The 21,438-nt window shown below is 38.4% G+C and overlaps 1 gene segment (V, D, J or C); it reads left to right on the top strand.

Annotated features, from left to right (window-relative positions):
* The first annotated feature begins 12,125 nt into the window (after positions 1-12,125).
* On the top strand, positions 12,126-12,747 carry LOC112605294. The segment is given in 2 exon segments: positions 12,126-12,183; positions 12,353-12,747. Coding segments are annotated over 2 exon segments (444 nt in total).
* Positions 12,748-21,438: the final 8,691 nt, after the last annotated feature.

The following is a 21,438-nucleotide window of genomic DNA, read 5'->3' as shown; positions in this document are numbered from 1 at the left end:
GGCTGGGCTGCCCCAGCTGCTCCTCCTGATGCCTCCATGGGCTGAGAGTATTCCTCAGATGCAGCCACTCTCTGATGGTGTTGGTAGAGGGGGACATGAAGTCACCTCTGCGCCCTAATTCTTTTCTCTTTCTCAGCCCCAACTACACAGACATAGCAATGCCTCTCCTGATTTACTAAAGACAGAAATCATGACACCTGAGGAGTCTAGTTTATGGCTTCAGTTGGAGTTTATATAACACAGAAGAAGCCACTATAGATATTCTCAGCAGGAATTGTCTTAATACAGAGAATTAGAGTAAACTACAGAAGTCTAAATAAAATGTAGACATGAATCTCTAAATTTGTTTTATTTGCATAGAAATAGTTCCCAAATGGGACATACAGGAAAACTCAGTGGTCTTCAATATGTTGGAAGAACAGAGAGAAAGGTAGCATTTTTTGAAAGAAGGAAAATGTTACCTATGGCTCTGAGAAAGTTCATTGGCATGAGGAATAGTTGCGAGTTGGAAAGCTCAGGCTGGTAAGCAGTGGTGGACAATGTGAATCCTAGAATTATGTCAAGTTATCTCAGAAGTTGTGGATCAATTTGATTTCAGGTTACAAGAAGCCAAAGCACTGAAGCTTGCACAGAATTTTGTTACTGAAATGCCAGGGATTCGGTGTAGATCCTGCAGCTCAGCACACAGACAGCCAATCACTAAGACAACAAGCATTGGTAAGGAACAGGCTTTAATCAGGTGCTGCAGCTGAGGAGATGGGACACCATTCGCAAACGTATCTCCCTGACCAACTAAAATTAGGGGTGCACATAGCAGGGAAGAAATGTGGGAAATAGGAATTATGGAGGGGTAAGAAAGAGAATTTGGTCAACAAGAAGCAGGAGGTCAGTTAGGCAATCATAATGGGTGAAGGTTCTGATGTCTCACTGTCCCGATTCAGTGATACATAAATTTCAGCCCCTTGATAGTATCTGGGAGACCTGATTGTTGGTTTACTGAAAAAAGAGCTCAGGTAAGACAGATGTAACTATCTTGAGTTTTAAGACTGGGGAAGTCAATTTCTATGTTTATTCAAAAAACCATAAACATTAGTTCTGTGGGATAATAGGGCCAATTATTTCAATTGCATTCTAGAAACAATATTTTTCACCGTGAGTGTCTTTCTCCTCTGATTTCTTGTCTTTATTGGGTATGACAGAATGACCCAATTCCTATGATTAATGTTCACACTACAACCTTTCAAAGCCAAGGATATAGTATTCAGGAAAGTTGGTATTAGAAACAGGATTCTCTGGTGCTCCCTCAGAAAACAGAATGCATCTGCCCCTGAAGTATGGGCTATTTAACCGTGTGGTCCTCAGGCCTGTCTGGAAGCTTCAGTCTGGGGTTGCTGAAGTTCTCAGCTTCCTAGAGTATTTTTCCAGGTGTTTCTCCAGTCCTCACCTTTATCTCTGTGCCTGTCTTAGGTACCAATGGATAATATTGAGTCTTCCTTTTCTGACTTCCAAATCTCACGGGGGGATCTCTTATTGGGCAACTCTATAGGACACGAGAGGTAAGGAGGGATATTTACATAAGTTAAAATGATTATCCTCCATAAAGGCCATTAAAAATATTCTATTTGAAGCCACATGTTGAAAACACATCCAGTTTTGTTTTCTTATTAATGCAAACTTACATTTGCAAATATTTTCAGGATTGTAAAGTTTGAAAACTTATTTGTTGACAGAATGATCAAACACCTCTATAATTAAGTGAAGTAACATTTTCTTGAAAATATGTACTCATTGAAATAAAGGAATATATTTAAAATGCATGAATCCTGTTAGAAATTATTGCATGTAAACTCAACTGTGGGATTTGGTTTGGGAGGTTGATCACTCCTGTGACCTGTCACAAGAATCTTGTGTCATGTTTAGTCAATGCTGTTCAGCGTTGTCCTTAAACAATTGATATCTACAGCCTGAATAGAAGCTCAATGCCCTGCAGAGGAACCACTCAGCAGAGCACTTTCCTGATCAGCCAGATGATTGCGGACATGAGCATCCATGAACATGAAAACAAATGTTTCCTGTTATAAGCCACTGTGTTGTGTATTTAACCAGTTACCAATAATTAATGCATAAACGCTTCCAGATACAGTATTTACACCTCTACTTATATAAACATATGTATTTTTTCTTAAATTGGTAGTATAAATGTGAATATCTAATAATCAAATTATGAAGTTATTAAGAGAAAAAGAAAATTAAAACTAGTATTTCCCTAAAAAATTAAAATTTACATTATTTATGGAAAAAGGTGCATATGTGTTTAAGATACATAGAAGTGAATATATATTTATTTGATAAAATGTTGGCTACAAATATATACAGTATTCATCTTTAAGTATATTTATTCTATTATGTATGCAATATATACATATTTATAAAATATAACTAAGTTATATACATTTAAATAATTGTTGTTACATTCCACAAAAAAAGAAAATGGTATTTTGAACAACATCTAGTTCATACTCTTGCTACAGAAAATTTCTTTGTAGCCTTTATTCTTAAAACTTTACCAAATGATTGTCCTCACCTAAAATATTTTTCCAAATCAGCAGAGCTGCAAGGGCAGGACTAGAGCATAATTTGGCTAATATTGAATATTAACCATTGCTTCCTATGAAAGTCTCCATTATGTTCATGCCCATGATGATGATATGCCAAATAAAGTTCTCACAACAATGGATGCTGGATGGAGTCACATCAGTGCCACTGTCAAGGAAGCCCTGGAAATGTAAAACTCATAATAGTAGGTAAACTGCAAGACCTACATCTAATGATCACATCGCCAAGAGAATAGCAATTTAATAATATTGGCTGTTGGTTTTGACAGATCATCAGGCCTTAAAAGAAATGCAACAGGATGATTTCAGACAAAGTCATTCAGCAAGAGCTATAACTAGAAGTTTCAAAAATGAGCCATAATCAAGAAAAAAAAAGCTTTCCAAGTGAATATTCATTGAAATTCCATTAATGAGCAGAGGCTTTTAATAATGAGGATGATTGAACACATGGACTTCAGTCAGTCACCTTTGCCCACTTCGCAAGTAGCCTCATGTACCAATGTTATGGAGGTCCCTGTGGGGACTCAATAATATGACTTTCAACTAACTGAGACGTACAGGGCTACTGGCTCTTCTGAACACCCAATTTGCCAAGAAAACTGACCCCTCCAGAACCTGTAACTTTGTACCACACATCAGGGCTCAGACTAACAGCTGGTATCCGGTGATTCCAGTGGACCTTGTGTAACATGAGGAGGGCAGTGGTTATTTTACTATATATGAATTTGCCTTCCTTTTTGGTTACGTTTCTGCATAAAATATTATTTGAGGATTTTCAAAGTGTTTTCATCAGAGTCAGGAAGTTCTTCCATAATATGGCTCTGGATCAAGCAACTTATTTAACTCAAAAAAGGTGAAGCAAAGTGTAGCTCATGCTCTTGTCATGTGCACAGGTGCAGCTTTCCCTATAGACAGGGAAAAACCATTATCCGTCAAGCAAAGCTGGCACACAAACCCTTGTGCTAGTGAATTGCTATGCTGTCAGATGTGGTGGAGGCTCTGAAACACTAACTGTGTGAATGGTGCTTTTACTCCCATAAACAGAATCTTTATATCTGGAAAATGAGCTGTAGACTCATCATTGCTATACCAAATGAACAGCTTGAAATACTTTATTTCTGTTTTCTCAGGGCTGTGGTTTTCTAGTTGATGGTTCTGAATCCAAAGAGTTGACATAACAATTGTTTCATTAAATTTAAAGAAACGATAAGATAAGATAGGCATGTGATCATTTAGATTTAATACAATGATGGATAAGTTGTCCAAAACAGGTTCGGGTGTGTGCTGGGGCCATAGATGTAGCCCATATAAAGCAAGAGCAAATAGGATTGATGTTACATATTTTAGAGAGGAAGCACAGAAAATATGGACCCTAGGGGAACTTCTGCAATGTTTCTATTTATTGCCACTTGCACTGGTAAAACTCAGAGAAGATTTCAACAGTCATCAGGATGAAGTTCTAGGAATCACAGTCATATGAAGCGTTATCTGCACTTGGGTCTCCAGTGAGGCGAAGGGAAGATGAAACGCGTAATGGGATATGGAGGGGTAAACACCAGGGACAGCCTCCTGGTCAACTTGAACGTTGAAAAGTGTATTTATTTTTTCTCTTTAGTTTTATCACTGAATCATTTGGATCTAAGAAAAGCGATTATGGCTGATTAGGCAGAAAGGTGTTTATTATCATGAATTAAATGGATTGAAAACATTTGGGGAAACTAGAGTGGAAGGCTCAGGAAACTACAAGTACTTCTCTTGCTATTCCTTGACCCTCCCCACCTCCATGTTTTCTATAGTCAAAAAAGATACTCTCATTTCCTAGGAACCTGGCAAGTGAAGGTATTGTGCCCACAGGACTGTGCTGACTGGCTGTGACCCAGACCAGGAAAATGAGCACGTTTGAGTGAGATCAGGCATTTCCCCTTCCTCCTCTCAATGCAAAATGACTCTGTAGTAACACATCTGATGGGCAGTCAGAGAAAGGGGTCAGATTTCTAGCAGCTGACAGTTGATAGCAGAGCTGCTGTCCTTCTGGGGGCAGTAGTGAGAAGAGCCACTCTCTTTTCTGCTGTAAGAGACAGCTTGAATGTGGAGTCTCAAGCAGTAGGAGCTCCTCCCCAGCCTGTGCCAGCAGTATGATTCTTGTAATTGTTCTAGAGGCTTTGGCTGGAGTCTGTTCTTTCAGGCTTTTCAACAATTTGTAAGGAATTTAGTAATTCCTTCTTTCAAGATGCTACAGGGCACAGTCCATTTGAAATTTTAAGTCCAAGACTTTTGTGTTCCCTTGCTGCTTATCTGTAAATAATAAGCCCACTTCATGTAACTTGCTGTGTGTGGGTGTTCTGTTTCCCAGACTCAAGTACGTTGGTAACCAGTGCACAGTGAAGCTGCTTCAAAGATGTCATTAACATAGAGAAAGAACTGCAATGGAGGTTGCTGTGGGTAGGGATAGAGAAAATGTTGGGGGGCGGTGGGGAGTATTGCTTAAGGGGTACAGATATTAATTTTTATAAGATGAAAAGAATTCTGGAGACAGTATCAGTAATAATAGCAGAACATGTGAATATGATTAATGCCACTGCACTTCACTTTTAAATATGGTTAAAATAGACAATTTTATGTTCTCTGTATTTTCTATAGTTAAGTAATTAACATCTTTATTATAGTATTGTTAGCTCGGAAGACATTGCTTCATTTTGTAATTTTCTTAGCAAAAGTTCATAAATAATCACTTTGTGGTGCCATTGTTCACAAATTGTGTGTGCATCTGTGTGTGTGTGTGTGCGTGTCTGTTTTGTTGACATGAGGTCTCCCTGTGGCATCCAATTCTTGGCTTTACGTGATCTTTCCTCCTTGGTCCCTCAAAGTGCTAAGATTACAAGTGTGAGCCCAAGCACCTGGCCATAAGAAACAATTTATAAGACATTTCATAGGGAACTTCTTCAAAATGTATATTTCATTGCAACTACCTCCAAAGCCAATCTCCTAAGCCATGTTTCTGTACACAAGTGCGCTTCTCCTTCTGCGATGTCACATGCCCTCAGCATGAAGTCACACAGACACATAGGAGAACAAGGCAAGGAGTCAACTCAACTTTATGAGTGGAAATCACTGCAAAGATCTGGCATTAATAGGGTTTAGGTGTTGCAGCACTTCTCCACTAGCAAAACACCCTCTGATTCTCTTCCTGGATTGTTTTCTCCAATGTTTTCTAATATGTAATGCTAAAGGTGAGATTAGATCCTTTTTATCCCAAGTCTTGTTGAATGCTATTTCACTCAAAATGTATTGCCTTAAGGAGTATGATAATAAATATTGAATAATGCCTGTTACTACTACCAACAGTCCCTTTAGATCTCCTGTTATCATCCTAAATATCATGACTTAGGGAAAGTGTTTAAAAGGTGGTTAAGACAATATTGATCCTGTTTTCAATATACTGATACAAGTCAAGCACCCACAAAAATCAAGAAAATTGTAAGGAAAACATGACTTAATGATCATTAGCCATTGTGGTTACTGTTGAGTGATGATTAAGAAAAAGTCTTAAAAACAAGTAGCTAAAACATTGAGAACTCTCATGAATTCTGGGTAGAGATGTAAAATGGTCCAACTACTTTGGAAAACAGTTTGGCAGAGTATTAAACACTCACTGTAAGACCCGGTGACTGCACTCCTAGGTATTTGCCCAAAAGAAATAAAGAAATACTCATGCAAAGCCTTGTATAATACCATTCCTGACTGCTTTATCCATAATAGCTCAAAGCGGAAACAACCCACGTGGCCATCAGCAGATGATGGGATATATTTTGAAATTACTAAACAGCTAAATAGTACTCAGAAGTAAAGAGGAACACATCATGAGGACACAGGGTGACATGAGTGAGACTAGGAGACCATTATGCTGCACGAAAGTCACCAGCTACAAAAGAACACGTGCTATATTCCATTTATGTGAAATTCTTAAAAAGAAAGTGGAATCTATACTAACAACAAGCCAACCAAGGATTTTCTGTTCTGTGAGGTGGAAAACAAGTTGCTTCCTGAAGAGCAGGACAAAACTTTTTGGAGTTATAGAAATGTTGTGTGTATTGATTTTGCTTACAAGAGGGTATTTATTTATAAAACCTTGTTCAACAGTACACTTAAAATCAGTGTATTTGATTGGAATCATTTTTTTCAATAAAATTGGTTAACAGTGAATAGTGAGTAATTACAAATCCAATTAAGTAACATTGTCTTCACATCTTTTATTCTTGCAGTGTACTGGAAGCTACATGAGCCAAAAGTTATTTCTGGGAGATAATCGCAGACTGACACTAAAGAATTTTGTATCTTCTGGCAATAGCTCCCTTTGCTAGGTATTTTTTGATTTTTCCAAAAATTTAAATATGTTTCAATAGTTAAATCAAAGTGGTAGGATTTTAATACACATTTCTTATTTATATCAGCTAAAATTCTAAGCAATAAAAAGTGATTAAAAATTAGTAAAGCATTTAAATACAAAGAATTATTTTTTAAATTAGGGAAAGAGACCCAACATATCTTACGGTTCACATATATTTTTCAGAAATTAAAATTACCTATCAAGAGTTCTTATAAAATCTGTAATACTTTTTACAATGTGTGTTCACTAAATGTTTAGATATACAGATAGATTCCATTTTTCTTTTTTCTTAAGATTTTTTTATATTCATAACAGATACCAGTCTTTAATTTCTTTGTTTTGTTAAATCCATATTAATTTTTGGACTACAGGGCATTATGACCTCTTATAATAATTCTGAGAGTATTTTTTTTGTTCACTTGAATCTTTGTGTAATTTTCATAAGTAGCATGTCACTAAACACCAAATATAAAATTGGAGTTATTTTTCTGGGTAACTTTTTATTACAGATTTCTTGTTACTTTTGAGGCAAGACGTAGGCAGGACTTCACTCTGGACCAGATGTGAGACTGGCCAAAATAGGACATGCTACCAATGCCAGGACAGTTTACCATTGTCATAGCAACATCCAGAATTCACAGCCCCTTGCCATGGCAACACCTGGAAATTCCTACTCTTGCCATGGCAATACCTGGAAGTTGGGGCACACCACCCACATTCTAGCTATTTTTGAACAACCCACCCCTTAATTATCACGCAATTAAAGATCAGTATAGATGTGACTGTAAAATTACCTCTGGCTGCTCCTCTCGGCCTTCTGCCTATGAAATGCCCCTGCTCTGCAACACCGCTGCCACCTCAATAAAGCTGTTTTCTTCTGTCACTGGCTAGTACTCTTACATTTCTTCCTGAGCAAAGCTGAGAACTGGCCTTGCATCAGTATTGAGCCAGTCACCTACCATTGGCGATGGTGAGAGGCAGTGTTTGATGTGGCAGTGAGATGGTGGAAACAGCAGAGAAACAAGACAGCAAGAAACAGCACGAGATGGCACTTTATGAGAAGATGGACACAGTGATCAGCAATGGACAAGACAGCTATTGGAGACGTGGCAAGACAGCGATCAGTGAGAGAGGGCGAGACGGTGACCAGTGCTACAGCCATCAAAGCTACAGAGTTGCTAACATTGCACAGCTGTTAACACTGGCCAAAGGCTATTTTAAGAGCCATCATCTTTCCTGACAGGTGGTGGAGCCCTGGGGATGGGTAAGTGGCCACAGAGCCACTGTTTCATGCAGGGCAGGCGCTCCGTGCTCCAGTTCCCCCGCGGGAGCCCAACCCACCCAAGCTGGGGAGCCTGGAGAGATCTTCACACAGGCCCCACGTGAGAGACTGCTTGGTACCATTTTGGCTCCTGCACACCTGTTAGGGTCCCCTCTGCCCACCTGCCCTATATCGGATGATCCAGGAAATAAGGCCTTTGGCTAGATAGTTCATTTGAAGTCCCCATAGCACACCTGACTACATCCTCATTGTTCCTTCTCTTAGTCATATCTCCTCTAATGCCATTTTATTTATCCATCAGCTATTTTGTCTTATTTTCTTTCTGATATATATGTTTGGTTTTTAGTTTTGTCTTTGGCTCCCTGCTAATTAGGTTTGTGCAATTGTTTAAGGCAGGACACTTGGATGTAAGAATTCTCCTGTTCTGTTGACTCTAAGAAGCCAGAGTTACATTGTTCTATGGCCCCAACCAGGCCTTTGGGGCTCACTGTTGGCCACCCCACTGAGGCTTCAGGATTTTCTGCATTGTTCAGCCCCTGGATATTCCAGGATTTCCCGGCATTTGGTGTGGGGACACTCACAGGCTGATACTCGGGTACTCTGGGTTTTCAGAATTTGGTATTTTTGGTCACTACCTGGATGCTCCAGAGTTTTCAGCCTTGACATTCCTCCTTGGATTGTGCATTGGAGGCTCATCCTACAGGAATGTTGGTTTGCCTTCTCTTGTTTTCTGCCCTAAAGTTATCATTTTCCATAATGCCATTTTGTTTTCTTACAGTCACTTTATTTACACATTTTCTTCTACACTTTACTTAATAAAAATATCGCTTAAAGCCCGGTGGAGTGCCTCATGCCTGTAATCCCAACACTTTTGGCGGCCAAGGTAGATGGATCATTTGAGGACAGCAAGACCAGCCTGGCCGACATGGTGAAACCTTGTTTCTATTAAAAAAACAAAAAAACGAGTTGAACTTAGTGGAACACGCCTGTAATCCCAGCTACTTGGGTGTCTGAGGCATGAGAATCACTTGAATCCAGGAGGCGAAGGTCGCACTAAGCCGAAATTGCACCATGGCACTCCAGCCTGGGTGACAGAGTGAGAGTCTGTCTCAAATAATAATAATAATAAATAAAAATTTAAAAATAAAAAGATAAAAATACTGCTTTAGTCATGTTTTGTTCACTAACAAATGCTTATAATCCACTTTCATAATGTCTTGCTACCTCTACCTTCTATGCAGGAAGTGGAAATCTGAGAAGAGGACAATGATGGCCCAGTCACCTTCCCTCTTGTTAGACTTAGAAAAACTTCTGCGTCCAGTAGAAATCCTTGTTAGAAATGGGGACAATGGTGAGTATCACAGAGGACGTGTCACTAGGGTGCCTATTAGGTTATTGGAGCAAATTCAAATTCAGTTTAAAGAAAAAGAAACTCACTTTCTATCACATCACTGCTTGGGTTCAGCATAAATTTGAACACGAGGAGACTTGTCTTAAACATGGTTCCATACATTATAATACTATTTTACAATTAGACTTATTCTGTAAAAAAGAAGAAAAGTTGTCTCTTGTGTACATGCTTTTGTGGCCCTCTACTCCCCCCTATTATTATCTGGTAGTGGTGGCACATGCCGGTAATCCTAGCACATTGGGAGGCTGAGGCAGGAGAATCGCTTGAACCAGGGAGTTGGAGGTAATAGTGACCCGGGTTTGCACCACTGCACTGCAGCCTGGGCAACAGAGTGAGATTCTGTCTCCAAAAAAAAAAAAGGTATCTTTGAGTTTTAAGCATCTATTTGACCAGAAATTCATAGTTCCTTCTCTTTAAAATAATGTAATGTTTCTTTTAAGAATGAGCCTGGTTTGATGCCTCTCTACCCAACATGATAGAAGTGTGGCATAAATCTATGAAAAATTCCAATTCCCTGTTCCTACAACAACTACCTGGGATTGAAAACTTCTTCCCTTTCTCTCGTCATTTCTTCTACACCCACTTCCACCTAGTCTGTGATTCAAAACAATACTTGTCAGGAAACATTCTGGAAAGAGCAAGAAAGACTTCCTTAGAGGTGTCAGAGATTCCTGTACCACCATCTGATGATCTCTAGAGGGGGTTGTGAGTGTGAGGAAGAGCAGAGCTTGTAAATCTACCTGCATTCACTCACACTGTATTTCCTAACAACAGCAATCACATCAACACCTGTAACATCATAGGACAAGCCTCTACTACTTCCAAGGCTTTTATCTCAGTAAATCGTCTCTACCTCTATCTCAGGCAGCTAGACAGTTTGCTACTCATACAAATAGTATTGTAGCTTTTTGTTCATAATTGGAAAAGCAGAGAAGACCCAATGTAACACAGGCATTCCTTAAGCCAGTTAGCATTCTGTTTTTGGATCACCATTGTACACATGTACTGAGCACATGTCTAAGATAGATGTAAAAATCCATGAAGCAAGAGTTACAATAGCTTGTATTTTCTATTGTATTTTATTTTCCTCTTATATCGTCTTCTCTTCTTTGTCATTAAAAAAAAGTTAAAGTCAGTCTTAATTAATTATTGGATCATAAGTAGATAAAATGTTTTATTTGATAACACATTGACCCATTTGATATTTGATAACACATTGTTTCTTTGCAAGACATAGTCTTCATTTCCAAGATAACAAGACTGACAAAATTATACTGGAGCAAGTCCACAAGTAATGATGGTAGCTTATCCTTATTGTCCTGCAGCAAGAAGTAGACAAAAGATAACAAGGTAGAATAAAGATTATATAAGAAAGAAGGACAGCAACAGGACATGGTAACCTTTTACAGTGTAACATTTTGATAATGGATGATGAGAAGTAATACGTTAAACAGGGATGGATGGGAATGATTGAAGGTCTAAGTACTTTAGCACAGATTAAGACCAAATCATTAGGATTTTTAGAGTTGTATACAGGTACTGAAGAAAAAGCCTTAAAATTTAATTTGACTGTGGTTAAAACATTCTTGGATTAGATTTAAGACTATTTTCCATGCTAAGTTTATTTATGATAATGATGATGACTGTAGTGCTTAATATTCAATCAATAAAAGCAAAATTAATTCCCACATACATAATGTAATGAATACTATTGTAAATGTTTTATCTTATTTTATTTAAACTGTCTACAGCACTGTAAGATAGGTACCACTATTGTCACAATTACACAGACATGGAAACTGAGACACAGGGAAGTGAAGTTACTTGATCAATTTCAAGCAAGCGGCAAGCCATGGAGCATCTGTGTCAGGGCCTGCCAGGACATGGGACTGGAAACAGAAGTTTTTAACTTTTTAACTCAAAGAGGGTGGTGTCTGGGTTAATGGAAAGCTTCAAGACCCTCACAAAACATTACTAACAAGCAAATGAAAGGTGTATCTGGAAGATTATGTTCTAACAGACTCTTCATTTCCATCGATTCAATAATGCACTTAGGGAGATGATGGGGCATATTGAGGATAGGAAGAGAGAAATGAAAACACAGCCTTTTATATTGTTCTTAACAGCCTTGTGCCAAATGTCATCTGGGTGGATTTAGGTGACTGAGGAGAAGAAAGATACAGGAGTGAAATTCAGTGATCACCAGGGGGAAGTTCTACACTCAGACTGAGCCAACAGACTTTTCTGACCTGACAACCAGGGAGGCGCAGGATCCTCCATGCAGAGAGGAGGAAGCAGGTGGTCCCTGCAGCTGGAAGCCCAGCTTCCACCCCAGCTGCTTTGCATGTCCCTCCCAGCTGCCCTACCTTCCAGAGCCCATATCAATGCCTGGGTCAGAGCCCTGGGGAGGAACTGCTCAGTTTGGACCCAGAGGGAACCATGGAAGCCCCAGCACAGCTTCTCTTCCTCCTGCTGCTCTGGCTCCCAGGTGAGGGGAACATGAGGTGGTTTTGCACATCACTGAAAACTCCTGCCACCTCTGCTCAGCAAGAAATATAATTAAAATTCAATGTAGATCAACAATTTTGGCTGTCCTCAAGGACAGTGGGTTTGATCTTGATTACAATAGTGCATTTCTGTTTTCTTTCCAATTTCAGATACCACCGGAGACATTGTAATGACGCAGTCTCCAGCCACCCTGTCTTTGTCTCCAGGGGAAGGAGCCACCCTCTCCTGCAGGGCCAGTCAGAGTACTGGCAGCTACTTAGCCTGGTACCAGCAGAAACCTGGGCAGGCTCCCAAGCTCCTCATCCATAGTGCATACTTCAGGGCCACTGGCATCCCAGACAGGTTCAGTGGCAGCGGGTCTAGGACAGAGTTCACTCTCACCATCAGCAGCCTGGAGCCTGAAGATGTTGGAGTTTATCACTGTCAGCAGTATAATGACTTGCCTCCCACAGAGATTCAACATGAAACAAAAACCTCAACAAGACCCTCAGTGTTTACTGATTATACCAGCTGCTTCCTTTACAGACAGCTAGTGAGGTTTTAGCATCTCTGCTCTATTTGGCTATTTTGGAGTTCACGTTCTAAAGTCCAAAATGAATTATATTAGTCCATTACTTCATTCCATTTCAGCATGGCTATTAAACACATTTTAGAAGGTATCTCTGTTTATGGCATCACAAAGAGTTTAATAAATATTCTGTGCAAAAATAAACAACAAACACACTCTTAAAGCTGAAATATCAAAACTCTTTCAGCACTCTGAAAACTGGTGAACCATAAAGTAATTAAGGATGTGTATTCTTTATAGAAAAAAAAGTACTAGTGCTTTGAATAAGGACAGAAAAAGTCTGTAGCCTTTTGCCTGTGACAGCACCCTTCTATTCCCAGCTCAGTCAGCATGAATTACAAAACTAGCATTTACCAAAGTGAGGATAGCAAATGAAACTGGCAGCTTGCTGCCAAAGGGAGTGGACTTGAGTAAAGCCAAGGAGTGGAAAAAAAATTCTTCAGTATTTTCAACTAAACATGGAGAACTCTATAGGAAACGAAAAGAAAAAGCCCACAGCTTTACTAGTACAAGATGATGCCCTGTTTGGGGCAAGTAGTACATCTGCTGATAGTAAATAGGAGATTCCTGGATAAGATAGACCCACATTACTCAAACAATCTCTACACACATTCCTAATGACTTAGAAGCTATAGATATGAGTGATGAGAACCAGGAGTTTCCCGTGCAAAGTAAAACCAGAGGGAGGTAGGAACTAGCTGCAATTTGCATGGAGTTTGCTTTTTAAACTACACACACTTGGGTTGACAGAAGACAGATTTATAACCTCCAGATATTTGAGCAAAACTTCTCAAATCATTGGTGACCACTTCGCTGTGCAGACACATGTACAGTTCCTATAAATTTGAACTAAATGTTAATATTAAGAATAAAAGGAAGCAGAGATATCTGTGGTCAAACACCATGTGAGATACAGATTTTTCAATATCATGCATGAAAATACATTTAACACATCTAATCCACTGAACATTATAGCTCAGCCTATCCCATCCTAAATGTACACAGAACACTTACATTAACTTACTGTTGGTCAACATTATCCTACACAAAGCTTATATTACAATAAAGTGTTGAATACCTCATGTAATTTATTGAATACTGTACCGAAAGATAAAATAGAATAGTTGTATGAATACTAGAAGTTCTATTTCTACTTGAATGCATATCACATTCACACCATCTGAAAGTCAAAAAATTATAACTCTAACTATCATAAGTCAGGTACTATCAGTAAGTTCAGACAAGTAACTAAGAAGAAAATTTAAAAATGATCAGAAAAAAACAAACAAATTCCAGGCCTGGCCTGGTGGCTCAAGCCTGTAATCCCAGTACTTTGGGAGGATCATTTCATGCCAGGAGTATGACACCAGGCTGAGTGTGCAAAATAGTGATACCCTTAGCTTACAATTTTAAAAAAATAGCAGTGAGTGGTGGCATGCCCCTATAGTCCCAGCTACTCAGAAGGATGAAGCTGGAGAACTGCTGGCCCTGAAGAGGTTGAGGCTGCAGCAAGCTATGATCACACCACCGCACTCCAACCTGGCTGAAAGAGTAAGACCCTATTTCCAAAAAAATTAAAAGTTAAAATAAGAAAGCTCATAATCTAAAGAGAGATACTCTAATATGCTATCGGAATTGTACAATTTTCAGTTTAACAACTCCTGAAAAAAAAAAACAGAGAAGTATGAACAATATTAAAGGAACAAAGATAAAGCAGCTAAAATAATAAGAACAGAAAATAGTCAATGAAAGCTAATTCTAACTTGCCCTAATTATTGGATTTAGCAAAGATACAAAGCAGTTAATATGCAGGTGTTCAAATAATTATTTTTAAAACTATGATCATTGATATATAAAAGACAATATTTTTAAAAGAAGAAGATTCGGCAAGTAAGGCCTCAAGAAAGGCATGGAAAATATAAAAAATGACCAAATGAGAACTCTAGAAATGAAAAATACAGTAACTCAATTTAAATATTTATTAGCTAGGTCTAATAGCAATTTGAAATGGAAGAACAATCAGTTAACGTGAAAGTGGAATACTAGACATTATTGGGTCTAAAGAAAATGTTTAGAAAAAAGAAAAGACTTCAGAGATTTATAGCTCAGAGTGAAGGATACCAACAAATCTATAATGAGAGTCACAAAGGAGGAAAGAGAAAGTGGCAGAAAAAGTATTTGGAGAAATAATGACAAAAAATTTCAAAAGTAATAAAAAATAATCTTAAATGAAAAATTCAATAAAAACCTTTTAGATAATCAGTAGAAATTAATAACTGAACACATTATATTAAAATGTTGAAAGACAAAGAGAAAAATCTTCATTGCATCAAGAATGAAAGCAGACACTTTATACAGAGAAACAACAACATAGCCATTGGCTGAGTTTTCATCAGGACCAATAGAGGGTAGAAGGAGGGAAATGTCATATTAAAATGCTGAAAGGGGAAAAAAAAAAAAAAGAAGGCAACCAGGAAATCTATATCCAGTGAAAACACCCTTCAAATCTAAAGAAAAAGCAAAAAAAAAAATTATTTGATAAACAAAATACATTCATTCATAGCAGCTATGTCTTATAAGACATTTGAGAGAAAATCCTTCAGAATCACAGCAAATGACATGAGATGGGATCTTGACTGCTCTGGAAGAAATGACGACCTCGGAGTTGTAAGGAACAATAACAAGTCTAAAAAGATAAAAATACACTGAATGCCATTTACATAAAGTTCAAGACAGGAAAACCTAAATGATTGTGTAGATGTCAGAAAGACAGTTACTTTTGCTGGGTGGGAGGAGTGACAACAGACAAAGATTGTCCATGAGGGAAGCACAAGGGAATGTGAAATACTCTATCATTCCACCTGGACAATGAATTACACATAAACTTTATTCAGTTGCATATTCAAGATTTGCACACTTTACTCTGGCTACATTATCAATTGAAATAAAACTAATAAAAAAAACCTAGACTCTTTCACACTTAGTAGTAATCACAACCAAGAGCCCAGACTAATTTGGAATATTACTATTATTATCACCACTTCATTACCCTTTCTTGACATTTACACTTTTTATCCAGCTATAGTTTGACAGCTCTACCTCTGGCCCATTCTTTTGGAACACCCCATAGTGATAGGCCAGGTAACACCTATGGAAGACTCATAAATGACATGACCGATGGCTATTTAGCAGAAAACAAGTTGTATGTATCACAGACTGTCCTATGCAGAGGACACAATACGTGTCAGTAAGAGAGTCCCTCTAGCACAGAAAAGAAGTGTGAACTACACCTTCAGAATATGTTCCAGATTTTAGAGTTCATCAGATGAACACAGATCAGGGTGTCCTCTCATCTGGGCATAAGAAAGTGAAATGACTGCAGGTTCCCCCCAGATCAGTGCCTTGTGGCTTTGGAGATGTGTACTTGAAACTCACATTTGTTAACATCCACAGTCACTTCCTGGCTTCACCCATAGGAATGATAGTCTGGCTTCAGAGTTATATAGGAACTGTGCACACAGGCTGTCAGTTACTAAAACGACAATTAAAAACAGTGACCTTGGTTACGTGTATATCAGTAGGTACATCGTGGATGAAAAAATGAGTAGAGGGGATATATTTTAATATCAAATAAAAAAATCACAACCTTGTGACTCCTTTCTCTTCCCATATAATTCATTATGTTGTACAGATATTTGAGAATATCAAATGAACCTTATATATTCATCCCTGTAACTTTGTCCTTCTCCAACCTGAGCCCACGTTTGGGCCATCCACTGGCATCTGACTACACTTGTGAGATGATCACTGTCCAAACAGGATTGCTGGGGCAACTCACAGGCAGCTTCACGCTGAGTCTCCCCTCGAACTCTTAGCATCACTGACCCTGAAGGAGTGTCCCCCTGTCCTCCACAGCACCCAGAGCACAGCCTGCCCTGCTATGATTTCACTGCCCAACTCAAAACCTCATCACAGATTCCACTGACTCAGAGACAAAGTCAGGTCCCAGGCAGAGGCTGCTGTGGGGGCCAAAAAAAAAAAAAAAAAAAAAAACCCATCTTTTCATCAGTTTTTCTGTTAGAAATTTACAGGAATTAATAAGCAGAATTTCTATAATAGTTACTATCTTAAAAATAAAAGCTATTTTTAATATGAGAAACATAAAACATGGGAAATAATTAAAACACACAAGAGCATCATAATCAGAGGCTCCAAATTCACCAAATCTAATTCTGAGCTCCCTGCCTTATGTTCCATTACCATGGTGTCTATGTTCTCCATCCTTACCAAATATATGTTCAAAGAATTATTTTAACCTATAATAAAAGACTTAAAAAGGAATTTGTAAAGACAATGATTCCACAAATAGAGGCTCTCAGAGACAAAACTACGAAAACAGACCTACTGGGAAATTTAGAAATGAAAAGTACAACAACTCAATTGAAAAATGTATTAGATAGACCCAACAGCAATTTAACATGACACAAGAATCAGTGAACTGAAAAACCAGTCAATAGAAAAGATCTCATATAAAGAAGGAAAAAATTATAAAGAAGAATGAATAAAACCTCAGACATTATAGGTCCACGTGTACAATACTAACAAATTTGTATTAGGAATCACAAAGGAGAAGATAGAAAGAGGCTAAACATGTGTTCCCATCTTTACGCCCATGAATACCCCATGTTAAGTTCCCACTTATAAATGAGAACATATGGTTTTGTGTTTTTTGTTTCTGCTTCTGCTCACTTAGGAAAATGGCCTCCAGTTGCAACCAAGTTTCTGCAAGGGCATAATTTTGTTCTTACTTAGGGTTGCATAGTATTCCATGGTGCATATATACCACAGTTTCTTTATCGAATCCACGGTTGGTGGGCACAATAGACATGGGGGACTACTAGAGGGAACATAATGGGAGAAAGGGCAGGGGCTGAAAAACTGCCTATGGGTACAATGTTCACTACCTGGTTAATAATTTCCGTCATACCCCAAACCTCAGCATCATGCAAAATAACTTTGCAACATATCTGTACATGTATGCTCTGATTCTAAAATAAAAACTGAAAAAGAAAAATATGGAGAAATAATGAAAAACATTTTCACAGTGATGAAACACATTAATCTATACCTGAAAGTAAATCAGTGAAACCCATTTAGGATAAGCAGAATGCAATTCACAACTATACACATTATAGTACCAATGTTGAAAGACAAAGACACAGAGAGTTTGGAAGATGTCACTAAAATATCGACTTACTCTATATTAGGAAGCAATAATAAAGCTATTGGCTAAATTTTCATCATTAGTAATGGAGGTGGAAAGACAGTGGAATTGTACATTTTAATGCTGGGGGTGAAAAGTCAGCCACAAATTCTATATCCAGCAATACAATCATTTAAACATAAAATCAAGGTATATGTGTTCCTTCATACACAAAGACTAATTCATTAATAGTATATATGCCTTGTGGAAAATTCAAGAGAAAATTCTTCAGAATAACAGGGAATGACAGCAGACAGCAATTCAAACTGACAAGAAGGAAGCAAACCCTTAAAATGAAAGAAATAAGAAGAAAGCTACAAATAATGTTTACTTTACCTATTATAAAGATTAAGTCCAGGAAAAAATAAAACAGTTATAATAGATGTCACAATATCAGTTACATTGATTGTTTTGAACAGCATTTGCTGACTGAGAAGCTACATAGAGAAGGCAGTGAGAGAATTGGAAACTTTCCATATTTTGATTTGGATCATGACATGAAATGATCTGGATCTTGACACACATTTGTACCCTTAAGATTTGAACCCTTGCACTGTGTGTTTTACCTTAAATAAAATAAAAGAAACCTAGGCTCTTTCAAATAAACATGAACCAAAAATAAGAATCACCAAATATTTATGAAACCTCAACCTTATTAAAGAGAAATGTAAAACATGCCTGAGAAAGTCCTAAAGAACTAGAAATCTGGTAGAGGAAAGCGCAGGAAACCTCCAAATATGTCCCTTCTGCCACTGAGGAAACACAGATTTTACCTCTCTTGAATTTCTTGAAAACATAAAATATATTTATGTCATTTTGCTCACAAGAGAGGCCCCCCACCTTCTCCTTGGCTCTTTCCACCCCACTGCACCCACCAGGGGATTTGCATACTGTCCCCTAGGGAGGACCTTCCCTTGTGAGTCTGAGATAAAAGCTCAGATCTAATCTTGCCTTCACTGATCAGGACTCCTCAGTTCACCTTCCCACAATAAGGCCCCCTGCTCAGCTCCGGGGGCTAATACTCTGGGTCCATAGTAAGTGCAGAAGGGAGATGAGGGAGGACAACGGGATCAGAGCTTGAGCTCTGTGGGCCTTGCTGCCTCCCAATGTGTGTCCTGTCCTCGTGTTAGATGTGTCTTGTCTTCCAGGATGGGGCATGTGATGTCTAGATCTGCGAGAATGAGGAAAATTTCAGAAGGAGCAAAGACATGTACTTTAGTGAAAGCTGTGACACAGAAAGAGGAGGATGGGGTATGTGATTCCTAGGGGCCCCTTTGTACTTTGCAAATCTTAGTTCTTTTTCAACCTGTATGTTTTGGGAGTATTAACCAAAATCACCCACAAAAAATAATTGAGCAAAACGTAAAGAACAGACAGAAAATTACTAAAATGACTCACAATATTTGTACATAACCTTGCACTTCTCTCTCATTATTTCAGGATCCAATGGAGATACTGTGATGACCCAGCCTCCACTCTCCCTGCCCGTCACCCCTGGAGAGCCGAGATCCAACTCCTTCAGGCCTAGTCACAGCTCTCTTCACAGTAATGGATACAGCTATTTGAATTGGGACCTACAGAATCCAGGCCAGCCTCCATGGCTCCCGATTTATATGGTTTCCAACAGGAACCCTGGAGTCCCAAAAAGGTTCAGTGGCAGTGAGTCAATGACAACTTTCAGGTTTAAAATCAGGAAGATGGATGCTGAGAACGTTGAGGTTTACTGCTGCCAGCAAAGTACACATTATCCTCCCACAATGGTACAGTCCTGAATACAAACCTCCCTGCTTGCTGTGGCCCAGCTGGCCAGATGTGTTGTTTCTGTGGAGAGAAGGTACTGTGGATTCTCTTAGATGCCTACAGAGGAAGATGTTGGAGAACTCAGAGGACTTAGTGCAGCTGAGGGCTCTTGACCATACATTTCTATTTACACCTCAGTCACCATATTTTAAGTTCCCATCAGTGGCAGCAGCCTTTGCATGACAAAGTCTGTAAAATGGAGGAGGTACTTGTGCCCTTTGAGCAATGAGACACGAGAGAAGAGAAAGCTCAATGAGAGCTCATTCTAATCCTCTCTTCCTTCCCTACATTCATTCATCAAGTAAATTCATTCTGCGTAACAGGCACCTAATTGAGACTGATTACTGTCAACACAAAACTAATACATTCTTTTGATTTGGTTTAGCAGTTACTAGAATACATGTATATTGATAAGGTTTAGTGATATTAAAACAGTTTCTCTCTCCTTCTTCACCTCCCCCCACCACTTTTCGTAAAGCAGACCCCTGACCAGGACAGCAGCAGGCACTATATTTTATTCTACTTTTTTCAGGGAGTACCCAAATAAAACTCCTCACAGTCTAGATTTTTAAATTACTAGACATGTTGTGGCAAATGTAGGCAAAGATAAAGACCTAGTTCCAAAAGTCTTTGCACAGTCTCAACAACAGCATATTGAAGTAAAAAAAGTAGCTTTCTGACTCTAAAGCTGGGTTTCAACAATAAGGACCAAGTCTGAGAGAATAAAGGAACATATGTGTGGCATCTTAAACAGAATTTGGATCGTTACAAGATAATATATAAGCCAACCTTTTACCCAATGAAAAAATAACCATCTGAAGACTTGGAGCAGAAGGCAGTACGTGAGAGACTGGTGGGCTGTGTTTGAGATATGAACCCAGACGGAAGTTCTTATGTATTTCCTAGAAAGAATTACAGAGTTGAGAGATCACTCTCTGGTGTTCAAAGTTGGGCCCTGATGCCACCGCAAGCTCCAAAGGAAGTACTGCGCCATAGAGAGCTCTAGGTCATTAGTGACTCAAAGGTTACTTTAGGTCATATCACACATTCCAGGTCAACCCAGTAGGGGACATAGATGAGCTTCCAAAGGTTGATCTTGCTTCCATGATTTACCTAGAAATAATTTGGGAGAGAAATTATAATAACACTATATGTGTATTAGGGAGTAATAAGTTGAGGATATGTAGTGTATAATAATCTTGCATATTTAGCAAGCTCATATAAGAAAAAAGCTATAATGAAACTGACTAATTCAAATGAAAGCATGAAACAAGAAAATTGGAGGGAACTAGATGGTAAGTTTAACCCTAACTTTATAATAATTGCATTGTAAATAAACAAATTTTTCCAAGTAAATCATAAAATTATCAGACAGGATTAAAATCAAAGATGTATGTTAATTATTAAATACACACTATCGAAAGAATATAGAATGGCTTTGAAAATGAAAGAATGAAAAGTACATATGCAAAACTGAGCAAAAGAAAATAGGTCATGACTTAAATGCAAGAGACAAAAATGGACATTTTATAATTATAAATGTGTAAATCAATCAGGAAGCCATTAAAATTCTAAATCTGTCTGCATCCTGTATTAGTCCGTTT

Source organism: Theropithecus gelada, chromosome 13 (assembly GCF_003255815.1).
Source record: "Theropithecus gelada isolate Dixy chromosome 13, Tgel_1.0, whole genome shotgun sequence".
NCBI lineage: Eukaryota > Metazoa > Chordata > Mammalia > Primates > Cercopithecidae > Theropithecus > Theropithecus gelada.
This window is presented reverse-complemented; position numbering and strand designations above follow the sequence as displayed.